General features: G+C 34.2%; 1 protein-coding gene and 1 non-coding gene across 7 annotated transcripts in view; both read left to right on the top strand.

Moving 5' to 3' along the window:
• The window catches only part of LOC127841275 (antiviral innate immune response receptor RIG-I-like), a 30,664-nt gene extending 16,291 nt beyond the window's left edge, over window positions 1-14,373 (top strand). For 3 of the 6 annotated variants that reach the window (XM_052369964.1, XM_052369965.1, XM_052369968.1), the window contains 7 exons: window positions 191-280; window positions 1,626-1,709; window positions 2,013-2,167; window positions 3,185-3,369; window positions 3,821-4,017; window positions 4,672-4,840; window positions 7,686-7,777. In XM_052369964.1, the coding sequence (XP_052225924.1) occupies window positions 191-280; window positions 1,626-1,709; window positions 2,013-2,167; window positions 3,185-3,369; window positions 3,821-4,017; window positions 4,672-4,715 (755 nt within the window). In that variant the 3' untranslated portion in view covers window positions 4,716-4,840; window positions 7,686-7,777. Of the gene's footprint in view, window positions 1-190; window positions 281-1,625; window positions 1,710-2,012; window positions 2,168-3,184; window positions 3,370-3,820; window positions 4,018-4,671; window positions 4,841-7,685; window positions 7,779-8,292; window positions 8,460-8,634; window positions 8,771-11,779; window positions 12,005-12,177; window positions 12,346-12,508 lie in introns of those variants that run through there. The other 3 variants (XM_052369966.1, XM_052369967.1, XM_052369969.1) reach the window with 3 other exon arrangements.
• Window positions 5,565-5,654, top strand: Trnaf-gaa (transfer RNA phenylalanine (anticodon GAA)). The gene is given in 2 exon segments: window positions 5,565-5,601; window positions 5,619-5,654. It is a non-coding gene; the product is annotated as a tRNA-Phe (tRNA).
• Window positions 14,374-14,891: the final 518 nt, after the last annotated feature.

Raw genomic sequence — 14,891 nt, 5'->3', positions numbered from 1 at the left:
TTTTTGTGTTCACATATATAAATCATCCACCACACACGAACATTTTTGGAATATAATTTTTTAATGCATATAAAAGAAATGTATTCCTTTAGTGTTTTTTTTTCAGTTTTGTTACAAATTATATGTATACAAAGCGTAAATAGCGTTCATATATGACATGCCGTAATCATACTTATAATTTGTCTAACAGCTGTAAGTGACGGAGCAATCGGTATGGACACATTCAGAGCAGAGATTGATAAACTGTTACACAAAAGGGATGCGAGTGCGAGTGGTCCAGGTAAGTATACCGGTAATTTAAAATGTTGACGATTGCATTTGGTGATATTTTTTATGTAAATGTGTTGTTGTTGTTTATTCAATGACCTATTTTGCAATATTCTTTATTTCAGGTCAATGGTTCTTAAATATTTGTTTCTGACATGTTTAGCTTACCTGAGCAAAAAGTGCTCATGCTGAGCATTGTGATCACAGTTTTTCTTGCATAATGTTTCGCTCTCTTGTCTAAGTACATAATTGCACCATCACCCATGGTCACTTCATTTTTCACTTTTTCATATTTTTAGAATTTATTTTGCGTCGAAATCTTATGAACATAATTATGTACTAGTTGCTATCATACGGAACCGTGTTCGTGGGTTTAAAGTGCATTATACAGGAGCATCTAGATGTTATGACCGAGAGATTTTAATAACCTTTAACAGAACCCCAGCAACGCGTGTTAATCCGCACGGCGTTCGTTTTATTTTCGAAATATATGTTTCAATTACAAACGTTGTATCTGATCTGTATAGGTGCACACATCTACATATAATAATAAAAGTAATAATAATATATAATTAATAATATGGGATTGCAGTGACCATATGGTATTGCAGTGGTCATAAGGCTTTGCAGCGACCGTATAGGTGTAGTGATCGTGTGGTTTTGCGGTGAACATATTATATTACAATGATAATATAGCACTGCTGCGACCATTTCAGCGACTATATTTTGAGTGGGCCACATAGAATTGCAGTGGCTTTATGGCTTTGCAGCGACCACATGATATTGAATAAACCATATAGTATTGCAGGGACCATATGGCGTTCAAGCGACCATTCGGCATGTCAGTGACCATATGACGCTGCAATCGCCATAAACCTATTCCTTGGCCATATATGGTTGCGGTACCTAAGTCATATCAATAACCCTTTTTTGAAATAATGGTCGAAAGATCAATCATGATAATATTCTACGATGCTTGTTCTGGGTTACTTTCTTAGTATTCTAGTTTGGTATGTTTTACACATATGCTTACAACGGTACTGCATGCTTGTTGGTTGTGTATTTGAATGAACAAAACTACTATATTGATATACAATTACAAATTTGCAATTCACTTGGCATATTTATGGAGACAGTAGTGGTATGCAGTACAAAGCCGTCAAATTAATACAGAATCTTTTAATGTATAAATATTTAGATATCATGTATATGATTTTTATTGCAATTATTTACTTGGATAAATTGTAGCTATTTCGACAAACTGGAGAGCCACACGACGCCAAAGTATAGTTCCGTAAACTCGGTTAAATTTACGATCGTATTGTTTAATCGTGTTTAATGTTAACATATATTTGCAGATAAAGAGAATGATCTTAATGCTCAGTCTTCAGCCGAGGACGATTTAGACGAGGAGGATGAGAAAGAAATCAACATAGATACGGGTATTTTATTTGCTATTCGCGTATTTACAATGTTTTATTAACAATCATGTATTAGCATTGATCTAGTTCTCATATGTAAGGATTAACAAAGGGGCATTTATACGAGATGTTTGTTTGGGCAATGGTTTATTACTAAATAACATGCAAGTGCAATACCACAGATGATTAATAATTACTTTAATTATATGTTAAGAGCTGATACAAAAGTACATTGATTTAATGTATACACTTTTATAATTGTGTGTACGTGTTATAAACTGAAATTGTCTGTATTAAAGCTATTATCTATGTTAAATTTTTAAGATGTTAATGAGATTGATACACGAAACGAAGACAAAGACATAGAGTTGTTTGAATATCAGAAGGAGCTAGCGAGAGAGGGGTGTGACGGCGAAAACGTAGTCATAATGGCTCCCACAAACTCTGGTAAAACGTACGTGGGTAGCCGTATTATGCAAGTTAGTAGTTTTTTGCTTCAACGTATCAATAAGTATATTAAAAACAAATATTAGGCTTTGAGGGAAACAAAGTATGCCTTAGTCACGGATTTCTCATGATGCTTGGTTTCATACCGACATGGGGTATACAATATTGGGTAAAATTACAGTCCTGCAGCCAGTACTAAACCAAGTTATGTTCTGATATACCTCTCAGCGTGCCATTGATGATTAAGATAGTGATACATGTGTTGCGCGAGAATCGCTGTTTATACACTGTTGCAATTATCGGAAACCTATTTATTTTTAAATTGGCCGATCCATGATGTAAATGCGGTTCTTTAATTTGCCTCTTTTCTACATTTGACCTGTATATATAAACCTGTCCTTTCCATTATATACATGTTCATCGTAACACACCGGTGAATATTGTGGCATGTTATTTAAATATTGACTGATAGATGAAAGTGTCCGTATAGTCCGGAAAATGGACCAGTTTCCAAGTTAAAGAGACTTGAAGGCACAGACAAACATGTGCACAATTGAATGACTCCCACTTTGGATGTGGGATTTATTATGTATAATGCCCCATTTAATGAAAACTTTATTATTACGGCTCTTTGAATTGTGTGTGACAAAACTCAGGACATATTAATGTGTTAACAAAAGTAGCCAAAAAGTCCATATATTGAAGAATTCCATCGTCTGAATTAGTCTTGACCGTTCTAAGGCGGTGACCACAGCTTTAATGATGTTCATGTTTATGGACTGATATATATTGTAGACGCAATTGACCATTTGCTTATTGTCAATCAAACTGACTTATAAACCAATCAGAAACTTCTTTATCACAGACACTTTTTTCGTCAAACACAAGTTGTAGAAACGGAAAGAGCGATACATTAAATATAAGTAAGAGGCAGAATGATCAATGATTCGTTGGCGATTGATTATTTTCCAATTAGTCACTTACGTACATGAAAGAGTTGCGGATGTCTGCCCTCGATGCTGCGTCATCCTCATTTTATCCATTTTCAGGTTCATCTCCGTAGACAAAAAAAACAAGGTCGACTTGCCAGAGTTATATTTCTGGTTGAGAACGAGGCCCTGGCTTTCCAGCAAGGGAAATTGTTCGCGGAGAAACTGCCTGCATATAGAACCAAAGTATTCACCGGAAGTCTCCAGCGAGGCAAACAACAATACCTATATGACTTTCTAGCAAGGTGCTTAACTATTGTGAGCTAACTGCCTATATGTATGATCTGGGTTTATTCGGGTATGAATTTCAGCTTGATATGCATAGTTTCGGGGTCGTACTAGTGAATTAGAATACAATATGTTTATTTGGAATGCGACTAGCGTCGATATGTAAATCATATAAGGACGTTTTTTCTTGAAATGTGTTTATTTGTTCTGTAACATTTACATTCATGCTTATGTTGTCCTTACTGCTTTTAAGTGCATTTATACACATATATTAATTAACCTAAAGCCATCAAAAACCGATGTGCATTTACAAGCAGGTGTTTAGTTTGAATTCTTTGAGATCTCTATCTTTAGTTCGAATGTAAGACAGATTGAATACACGTATCTGGCTGTTGCGCTGAATTTTGAGCCTAAAGCAATTAATTCATGGCTATTATTCTTACTATTTGGTGTCCTTTTTTCTCTCAGTCGTGACATTTTGGTGGCGACAGCGCAAATACTGGTGAACGCCCTTAAAACTGGTAACATTCATAGTCTTACACAGTTCTCGCTTATCATGTTTGATGAGTGCCACCACTCCAACAAGCAACACGTGTTCAATGAGATTCTTTGGAGATACATCGACATGAAGCTTCAACCAGGCACCGATGCCGCTTCGATGTCAAGTAAATGACGCTTTTGTTATATTTTTAAACAACCAACTCAATCACAAGCATTATTTTGACTTCTTTTGTTAACTGCTCCACGATGATCGGAATATGTTTTCATATAATGCTATGTCTAAAGCTTGTTTGTTATAAACGGAGATATGAAGTTGATACTTACCGGTATTTGAGTTTTATGTGATCGAGCCTCTGAAAATTAAAATTCTATTACTGTTGTATGCAACCTAGTAGTAGTTGAATATTATTTAAATTGAAAGGTATTCCCGTTTGTTGCTATTCCATTTTGTTGTGATACTATCGGGCTCATTTGTATTTGCATTTACATCTTTGTTAATAACTCTGGGCTAATTCTAAGGTTGGAGCTTCTTAAAACAGATTTCAAAGCAGGATACGTTTTAAGGCTATGGCCCAGTATAATTTATTGTGTTTCATATTTTTGTTTTGTGTCTTTTTATGTGTTGCGTTTGTTCTGTGTAACAGTATTTGGTAATTGGTCCCTTGCAATAAATGACGTACCACATATTGCCTTAATAATGTTATTGTGTGTCATTGCTATTTAATAATGAAATAAATTCTTTACTCATTTAATATAAATTACCGACAGATTGTGACAATTATTGGAACAATAAGATGACTTGTGTGGTTTCTTTCAAGGTCGTTGGATTGACGGCTTCACTGGGTGTGGGTGGAAGTACTGACCCTGCCATGGGTTTAAAACACATGAAGAGTATCTTAGCAAATATGGATGCTAAGTTTCTGTGTACTGTAAGATACGCAGAAAACAAAAGAGAACTGCTGAAACATACGAACTGTCCTATTGAAGGTAGTTAACATTAAAAATAAACATCAAGATGTGCTATAAAGACATACACGCCAATTAAATGGATGTTTGAAGTATGCTTGACAGAGATAAGCTGTTATTCACAGAATCGTTTTTTAGAAAATGGCTTTCTTCTACCTGTTTTAATGAAATGCGATGATAGTGTAATAAAATGATAAGCCAGGATGCAGGATCACGTGACTTTGTGGGTTTCATTGGCCTCGCTCTGGAGAGCGGCGACTAGTATGTAATGCATTTTTTTCGCTTATGGGGGGAGAAGTTATTTTACGGATCAATGTATATATTTTTGTTTTAAGAATATCTTGCATAGTGGTAATTGTTTGTGTAAATTAGTGTAAATAAGTACTGCATTTGTGCCTATTACATTTATTACAACATTTATTGCCAATAATGTAAAGCTAATTGTTTAAATTAAAAAACTGATCCACAACTGATCACAGGGGAAAGATCACAGGGACTGGGCAAATACGCGAAACTTCCTGGTTTTGTATAAAAACAAAACATAATCAAAATATATTTTTTGTTTTTCTAATGTGCTTATTTAGTAGAAAATCAATGTAATACGATATTTGACGACCTATCGCTCAAGCAAGTTTCTTGGGAGGCGTAGTGGTACGAAAACGTACAATATATTAGTTTATTAATAGACATATAATAAATATCGCTATACACAACTCCACCAAATAGCAGTTCATAAATGATGTCAGCCGGAATAGCTCAGTTGGGAGAGCGTTAGACTGAAGTTGTTCACGCAACAATCATCTAAAGGCCCCCGGTTCAATCCCGGGTTCCGGCACGAACGGAACAGTTCGGCGGCTGACAATTTTTTTCAGTCAGGTTAATAAATATAATAAAGCTTTATTTTATGTAGACATTTTAAAATCCATTTTACTACAAATGGACACTTTTATTAAAATTAATGGATGCCGCGTGGTGACAACGTTAATTAAAATTTCTTACATCACTTAAATATCTTATAAAAAAAATACACGTGTTTTTATATTAACAAATAAATGCAAACAACACATCTATTATCTATGTATTTTTATGGTTGTCTATCATAGGCCCTAAGTACTATCCCTACCACATAAAAGAGCGCGAAGCGCGACACGTATTATTGATTGTAACAATGAGTTGCGATAAAGGAAGCAGCCGCTTATCAAGGATGAGCTGTGTCCCAGCAACCCGTTTCCCTAGAGTCAAGCACTCCTCGGAGGTTTTTTTTAAGAACCACATATAGAGCGCGAAGCGCGACTCGTAAAACTATCCAGGTGGTATAGGCCCTTTAGCATTATCCGACCATTACGTCCATATTTATCTTCCTTAGAATTTGAGATATTTTGAAATCGTTGGTCGAAGTCCAAAATTTTCATCCGATTGTTCCCAAACTTGCACAGGTTTTTTCATCAATGAGGACCCAACCCAAACTTTATATGAGCAATATCGGACCATAAGTCCAGAATTATGTTTCTTTGAATTTAAAAATAAAAATTAAAAACTGCTTGGTTAGGTGATTATGTCAACATTTTTCATCAGATTCTTTCCAAACTTACAGTGTCTTCATATCAATGAGCATTTTTACCTCATTTAAAATGAGAAACATCGGGACAATAAGTCCAGAATTTTTTTCTATCAAATATGACAAAATTAACAATTTCCACTTGTTTAAAAGATTTCACAACTTTCGTCTGAATCTTTCCAAACTTGTTAAGTGTTTTTAAATCAGTTTTACTCGAACCCTATTGAAAATGATGAATATCGGAGCAATAAATCTATTATGATCTTTTACTGAATTTCAAAGTATTGTGAAATGTAGCTTCTTTATGCAATTTACATTTTTCATTCAACTTTTTTTCAAACTTTTACAGTGTTTTCATATCAACGAGTACTCAACCCCTATCGTAAATGAGCAACGTAAGAATAAGTTCAGAATCATCTCCCCTTGAAGTTGAGAAAAATATGAAATTACGCTTACAAGATGAAGCAGATTTTTTAAAACCTACACAGTTCTGTTCCATTAATGAAAACTGCACACGGATGCTAGTAAAAAAAAGGAAACGAATGTAAATAAATTGAACTATGAAATATTTGGGGGTTACAACACAAAATCATAGATAATGGTTATTTTGGGGTTATAACACAACATCATAAATAATGGTTATTTGGGGGTTATAACACAAAATTATAGATAATGGTTATACCAGTATATTTTTCTATTTAGTTAAAAATAATCGGCCAATATATTAATATTTACAGTAGAAAAAAATCGTTCAATGTAACTTCATTGAGTGCCTTTTACACTAAAATTCCCGACGCCCTTTGATGCTTTGCATCAATACTTATCTTGTAATTAATCTCAAATGGATGTAAACACAGCGGTATGTGGTGCTTTTCTTCAAATAACTTTTTAAAAGAAAATTGTATTAAGAATTTCAACTAGTGCATAAAAGACAGTTTTATGCTGCTTATGGCAACGTGAAATACATCAGAATTACTTTATTTGATAAGCCTGTGTTCTTGGCAAGACATTCGATGGGTAACGCAATTGTGTACAAGATTTTGCAGCATGCAACGTGAAGTTTTAAGATATCGGCACAAACTGCAAGAAAAACTGTCTTATATGCACTAAAGATTTTTGCGAATTTATTTCAATTACTTGAGAAATTTGCAAAAATAAAGTTCTTAACGGTGTGTTTACATTCTCTCCAGCACGTGTGTACACCCCTGTGAACCCCGTCGATCATGCACTCTACATTTTAAATAACAACTACTAAATAAGTTTAGATTTGATTTTACATGTTATTTAATACATTTTCCTTTTTGTTAGAACCTGTTCGTGTTCCGCACAGAGTGAATGATCGATTTCGTGAGGCTGTCAGTGGTGTTGTTAGACAGATTGACAATCACATATTGGAATCTTGTAAGTTGTACTGTCTATTCTAACTATATTTTTATTCTATGTTTATTCTAATAACATATGCTCTGACATCGTATGTTTCGTGTTTAAAATGTTTCACATTATCTTGCAACAGTACATTTAAGATAGTCGCAATTCAATTAAAGATAAAGTCTAAAGTAATCTACGGAGATAAATTTTCTTTATGTATACGTAAGCATATCAACCCTAGAGAGAGTAATCACGTGACAAACAAGTTGATCATGCCGAGACAGGTATTCGCTCGTTATATCAACTTTTCTAGCTGCGAAATTTCTTTGCGTGAGCTGAAATTGTGTGATCCGCTAAGAAATTTCGCAGCAAGTAAAATCCAGATATGGAGCGAATAGTATTACGATCCAAACGCCTTTCACTTTCTTGCCGATATGGCTGGAATGTGAGCGACATTTAACAATAAATAAAAGTAATAATAGGTCTAAAATCTGGACGTCGCCATCTTAATTGTCACGTGATTATTCCCTCTGTACCCACTGCACAGGTAATATTTTGGACGACACAACTAGGGCGAAATGTAGTATACCTTTAGCGCATTTTGGAACGGAGAGGTATTCGCAATGGAACGCTGAGTTCGTGAAGAATACAATGCCTGGGATTCGGATTGATCCTGTGCGTCGGATTTTGAATCCATGCAGATTGCATTTAGAGGTGAGTTTATTGAAACCTGCGCAGTCTTGGCATTGTAATAAAATAGTCCAACATTGTTCATTGTAAGTTAATAGTGACCACGGAATAATTCGGTTTATATTAGCCTTACAATGTGTATAGTTTTAATCAATGTAATAGTTACTTCTTCATAATATATATATATACAATATTTTAGGCTTATAACAAAGCACTCATGATTCATCAGGACGCTAGAATTATAGATGCTATCAGACTGCTGAAGGAATGTATGGACAAACTTAGGCGGCCTGATATCCATGACACAGACGCTACGCTGGTCAAGTTGTACGATGGTAAGTGTACATTGTTTTAATACGTATGTTTTTTATCATACAATACTTGTAATCTATGTTATTCTATATTGATTAAACAAGATCAGGTGTTATCGCCCCTCCCCCCCCCCCACCGAAGGAATGCATATAGTAATCACAAAGTCTGTTCTTCCGTCCGTCATTCTGTTCCGCTTTATGTGCGGTGTAGAACTCAGGATCAATTGGATTAAAATGTAACTTCATATTCTGATACGGGGCATGAAGAGGAAGTGCAGAGACAAGAACCCAAACCATCTTCAGACTATAGTGCTTTTTCATTTTAGTCCCATTTCCGTTGTTATTAAAGGAATTTCAACAAAACTTAGTGCATTGATATGACACTGAGATGATGTGCATAATACAAGAAACATAACGCTCTGGTCAGTTTTTGTAGCTTTTGACCCTTCGACTCTTTGCTATGTTTGGTATGGTGTCAAATAAAATTTCATATATTACTAGAGTGCTTTGAGAGGAAGTTTTGAGTAAACGTACCCTAACTCTTTCTATTGTATGAGTTATTGACATGTATTAATTTTCTGATTCTGTCTATAGTTCTATTGAAATGTAAGATATTAAGATTATATAAATCTGCAGAAATCATTGTAGATAAGTGCAGAGTGCAGTGCCTGTAACTATCTTTTGAATTGTTTGTGTTTTGTCTTCTGAAGAACACAAATAGTGAAATACACAGTGTTATTGTGCGACTTACAACTCCAAGGGTATTTAAGGGATTCAATTAAAACGAATGATGATATACGACTTTCAAAAGAGGTGTATAGTATTCATGTATATATGGGATCTCTTTTAATTTTCTTGTACACAGTATGACTCTAAGCATAAAATTGATTATAAACATATATCCATAATTGTTATATTATAAAAATAAGTTTGTCGTCAAATTTGTAACTTCGCAATTAAGTGATAGACATTGAAACAGATTGGCACCATAGGTAACCTTTTCAATATGGTGTTTCGCAAAGGAGACCAGATAGTTATCTTTATGGAAAAAGTCATTCTGTCAGTTCCAATTTAAATTATTATTATTATGAAAACAAAATTCTTCAATGTGATCTTTAATTTGGACAAGAAATAAGTATTTGATTGATTATGTTTTGGGGAAACTTCTCACAAGTTATTTAGACACAAATAATATATACCTATGTAGGACCCACACATAACTGTTGTCAACAGGTCATATTAGATATTCTTTTCAATGAACAAGAAGGTAATAATACAACACAGCGCTCAGGCAAGTACAACGTTCTGCATTGACATCAGCATTGACATCAGCATAGTATTGTGATTTTCACTATTTAAAACATAAAACTATGATTTTTCTGTCATCTGGTCCAAATTTGCACTCATTAAAACCTTGCGTGCAGTACGGTCTAATAGGATAAAAATAAAGTCTTACTCTTTTACATTTTTCAAGTTTTATTGTCTTCTCACAAAAGGGACAAACGCTATATTGTTGATTTCAAAGCTATGCTGCACATAACATTTTTCTTCTTAAATATCATATACTCATGAGCGCTTTACATCGTTTCAAGAACAGATATTTAAACAGTAATATACAAACGTGCCAATTTTGCCTATTTTCTCAAGTCAAAGCGGTTTTACCTAAAAAACGCATTAACCTGTATGCCCTATACTTTTATGATAATTATGAATGCATTAAGTTTACAGAGTTATAAAAAACATGCGCAATTTGATCAAAATTGAATGGACAATGAAGTTCATATTATAAAAACACTCCCAGGTGTTGACGCACATTGCGGATAGATTTGAGGGGTACCAAAATGTTAGACAAAATTAACAATAACTAATGCTAAGGTAATCTGCAAAATGCTCAATAAATGTGTTACTTCCAGCACAAAAAATAAATTACCCATGAAGTTGGAGGCAAAAAAAACCAGCGGGCGGCCTGAACGTTATTTTTTGTGTTATAATTTTTGCGAGAAAAAATAGTAATAATACGAGAATGTATTGTTCAATATGACTTATTATCTATGATATCAAATATATATGCTTTTACACTATTAATGCACGTTTGGTTAATCATAATTCAAATAATGAAGCTTCTATCGAATCAACACACCCTAGTGTTGACTCTTTATATACATCGAATACATATTGAAAAGACCCTTTTGTAATGTTAGTATACTGACAAAATAGCCACATATCTCCATGCGTCCACCTTGAACTATACTAAGTAAACATTTGCATTTTATAAAAAATATAATAAAATATGTCTCCTAAATTTAATATATATTGGGGTGGGCATGGAAGCTAATGACATACTCTAGTAAACAACGGCTTAAATGTCAATATTTTTTCTACGGAAACGGGGAACTTAATCGCGTACATATAATCAAATATGACTTATTGTCTATGATATCCAAGATTATATGGTTATACACAATCTTAGCAATCTTGTTCGATATTCAATAAGGTTTCAAATTGACACGTCCAAGTTTTAAATTTTATTGGAAGGCGGATACATCTAGAGGCTGCCCTTCTTAAAATTACGTAATCGATAAAACAACACTTTGCAGGTTACCAGCAACATGCTATTGTCAGAATAACACATCGAATCATGTTCTATCATTCTCTCGGTGTTATGCACAGACAACAGTATTCAGCTATTCAAATTATTAACACCATAAACACGATTGAGCTACTTAATTTAAACAGCATGCAACATGGTCAAAACAGTTGTTTTAATGATATCTTGACCGAGTTAATAAATGATATTGCGTTTTTTTTAAGCAAGGCCGCCCGTAGAAGTTATTTTTTCGTATATGGAAAAATGTTGTTTATATTCTAGTGTAAAACATTTCTTTCTTGAATACGTGTGTTTTCGAATGAAAATAACAAACATGAAATGTTCTATTGTGTTATTATTATTAGTAGTATTTGCAAAATCGTTACAACATTTCTCCGATGAAAGACCGTTGGTCTTTATTTATTATAATAATTATATGATTTTAGGACTTTCTGATTCCTTTGTCGATCAACCTGAGAACCCAAAATTAGTAAAAATGGGAGAAATTCTTCAAGACGTCCTTGTTGCTGACGAGAATGCTAGAGGAATAATATTTGTTAAAACCCGTGAACTCGCTAAGGCACTTGTTCGATGGATAAATGAGTCGAACACTTTGACAATTTTAAATGCATGGGAATTAGTTGGGAAAAATGCGGCAACTTCAAAAGGAGGTAAATATATTATAAATTGATATACATTATTCATGCTGAAACTATTAAAATGGAAATTATTAAATTACATATTTCGCATAAATACACGTGGTACATTTATGTGGTTTCATGATACAAACACATTCATTTATTGTTGAGTTACTCGGCTTTTGTTAAGTGTGAACGCATTTCAGGTATGACCAAATATAAGCAGATGAATGTTTTGAAGTATTTCGATGATGGTCGCCACAGAGTTATAGTAGCCACTTCGGTTGCAGAGGAAGGGTTGGACATCCGGAAGTGTAACCTCGTGATCCGCTATGAGCACGTCACGAACGAAATTGTACGGCTTCAATCCAGAGGTACGATGAATAATTTTGCAATTAACATAAATGTGTTAACATATTAGAATTGTATTTTACATATGTGCACTTATTAACCATGCTAGACAAAATATTTTAGCATTACAACAACTTATTGTTTCACCCTTGCTTTATGCATTATTTCTTTTTTTGTTGTTGTTAGGCCGTGCTCGGGCTGATTTTAGTCGATACCTTGTGATATCGTCAGATCCAGCGATACTTGAAAAAGAAGAAAAAAATCGCCGTTGTGAAGAGCTTATGAATCGGATCGTACCGCAATTACAGGAGTTTATAGATGCTAACGGAAATCTTTGGGAGAAAGAACTGCTTCAGATACAAAAAGAGATGAAAGAACAACGAGCCAGAGAAAAAGAGAATAAACGCCGAAATATGCTAGGCGACCTCGAGTTCCAGTGCCTAAACTGCGGTGCATATATTTGTTTGTCTAGCGACATTAAGTGCTTCAATAAAGACCATCATATAATAACTCACCCAGACATTAATGAAAGAATCAGAATGGAGAGCGGCTTTGTAAATTTTCAAGAACCGGAAGGTATGGAATACGGCGGGCAGATATTTTGTGCCGAAATTACTTGTCAGGAAAACCTTGGTTCCATCTGTACGTTAAAGAACGCCGAATTCCCCTTGGTCACTCTTAAAGCTTTTCGAGTTGAGAAGCCGGATGGTACCGGTCGATCTTACAAGAGATGGAAAGAAGTTCCCTGTGAAATAGCTGAAATCACTGTTGATGGTCTTAGTGATGCCGTAGATGCCCGGTTGAATTACCTAGTGTAAAAGATGTTCATTTCATTTTATCAAATGATTATGCCCCTTTAAACAAAGTGCCGCTTTGTTCAACAATCTTTCCGTCACACTTTGTTGCTTAATTAACAGTAACCTCTGGCTGGCTTTGGCTGAAATTCTGCGAAGGCTTTACTAGTAAATGGAGCTATGAATTATTCCAGGCCGACCCGCTTTAATAATATGTCTTAGTCTGAGTTACGGCTGCGAATGCTGGTTCTTTGTCTTTGTTTCCACCTTGCACAATATATTCCCAAAATATTGAGGTTCCTCTTTCCTCTTAAACTGATGGGCGACTTGCGATCAAACTTTCGCAGCTGACTTATCAACTTTAAAATACAAGGTATCCGCCTGTATCCAAGCGTATGTAGTCGAGGAATCAGTGTCTGCGACACATTTCTAATGTTCTCATTACGTTTGGTCATACTCTAAAACGATTATAAGATTCATCATAAAAATGATGTTTGCAAACAATCTTTACTTTGTGCTTTGGTGATTTTTTAGAGTTATTTTGGTTTGGCTTATGAAATAATTATATACTATGTATGTTTTATTCTTATTGTGTATTTGCCTTTGGAAGCATAGAAAATACTAACCATATGACTGGGAAACTAAACATTAATGCATAAATATATAATTTTAATATCATTTACACTTTCTAATTGTATTTTTTCGATATGTTCAAATACGATTTGGTTGTCAGATTGGATAATTACTCTTTTGAGTCATTTTACTAGTTATTGTCTTGACATGACATTAAGATTGAGACTATGCAGTAAAGAGCACACAGCATTTAAACTGATACCGTTGTTAAGTTCTTGGTTGTTTTTCGCTTAGCTTCGAGAAAATCGGGGTATATATGGGCTTTTTGGGGGGCAGACACTAGCGATTCGCAGATTTCAAAACGCGCGTATAAAATGGGCGTTAAATGTGCTTCTGAAATGTATCGTTTAAGACAATGTATCAATAGATTAAAACTCGTGTGCTTCAATCTTTTCTATTATCATGACTAGTCTGTCATATACAATCTATTTATTGAATGCTTTTGTGTGATATATTATTGCTGTGTGTATAGTTATCGCTGAAGATAGTTTTGTCTGTATCAAGTGCGTACATCTAAATGTAATCCATTATTTATTTGTTTTAACATTTAATATATTTTAACATATTATTTACATTATTATTATGTGTTACATAATATCTGCCATTTAAATAAATATTTAATCATACATGTGTAGTGAAGTTTATTTGCTGAGTGTATGTTTTCAGTTATAAGATTTTTTAGCTTTAAATGTGATAAATTTATTAAAATGAATATTTGGGTTACAAATGACCTGGGTGAAAACGTGTGTTTATTCCGAAATATTCGAGCATGTACGAACATATTTTGATTTTACCCGTGGCGCACCTGAGATAATTATAAATAAAACCCAGACGCTACTTTTCGATGTTTGTGCGTTATAAAATTTGTGGAGCATATACAAATGAACGATCCTGAATATTGCTGATTTCTATGTTCTTAATGAATGGCGTAAAACCGTATATCATCAGCTCAAGCCGATTTGATATTGGTATATACCTGTTAAACTAAATAGGAATGGTTTGATTTTGATTTGAATATATATGTTTTGTTTTGCCGGAGGACAATTGATTTTCTACCGGAAATTTCAAGTATATGTTCAACAATTCTTTGCTCCGACAGCAGATTTTTACCCGGAATTCGTATTTGTTCTTCAAAACAACAT

This window comes from Dreissena polymorpha, chromosome 8, assembly GCF_020536995.1.
Source record: "Dreissena polymorpha isolate Duluth1 chromosome 8, UMN_Dpol_1.0, whole genome shotgun sequence".
Classification (NCBI taxonomy): Eukaryota; Metazoa; Mollusca; class Bivalvia; order Myida; family Dreissenidae; genus Dreissena; species Dreissena polymorpha.
The sequence above is the reverse complement of the archived record's forward strand: the minus strand, read 5'-3'. Positions and strand labels throughout refer to the sequence as shown.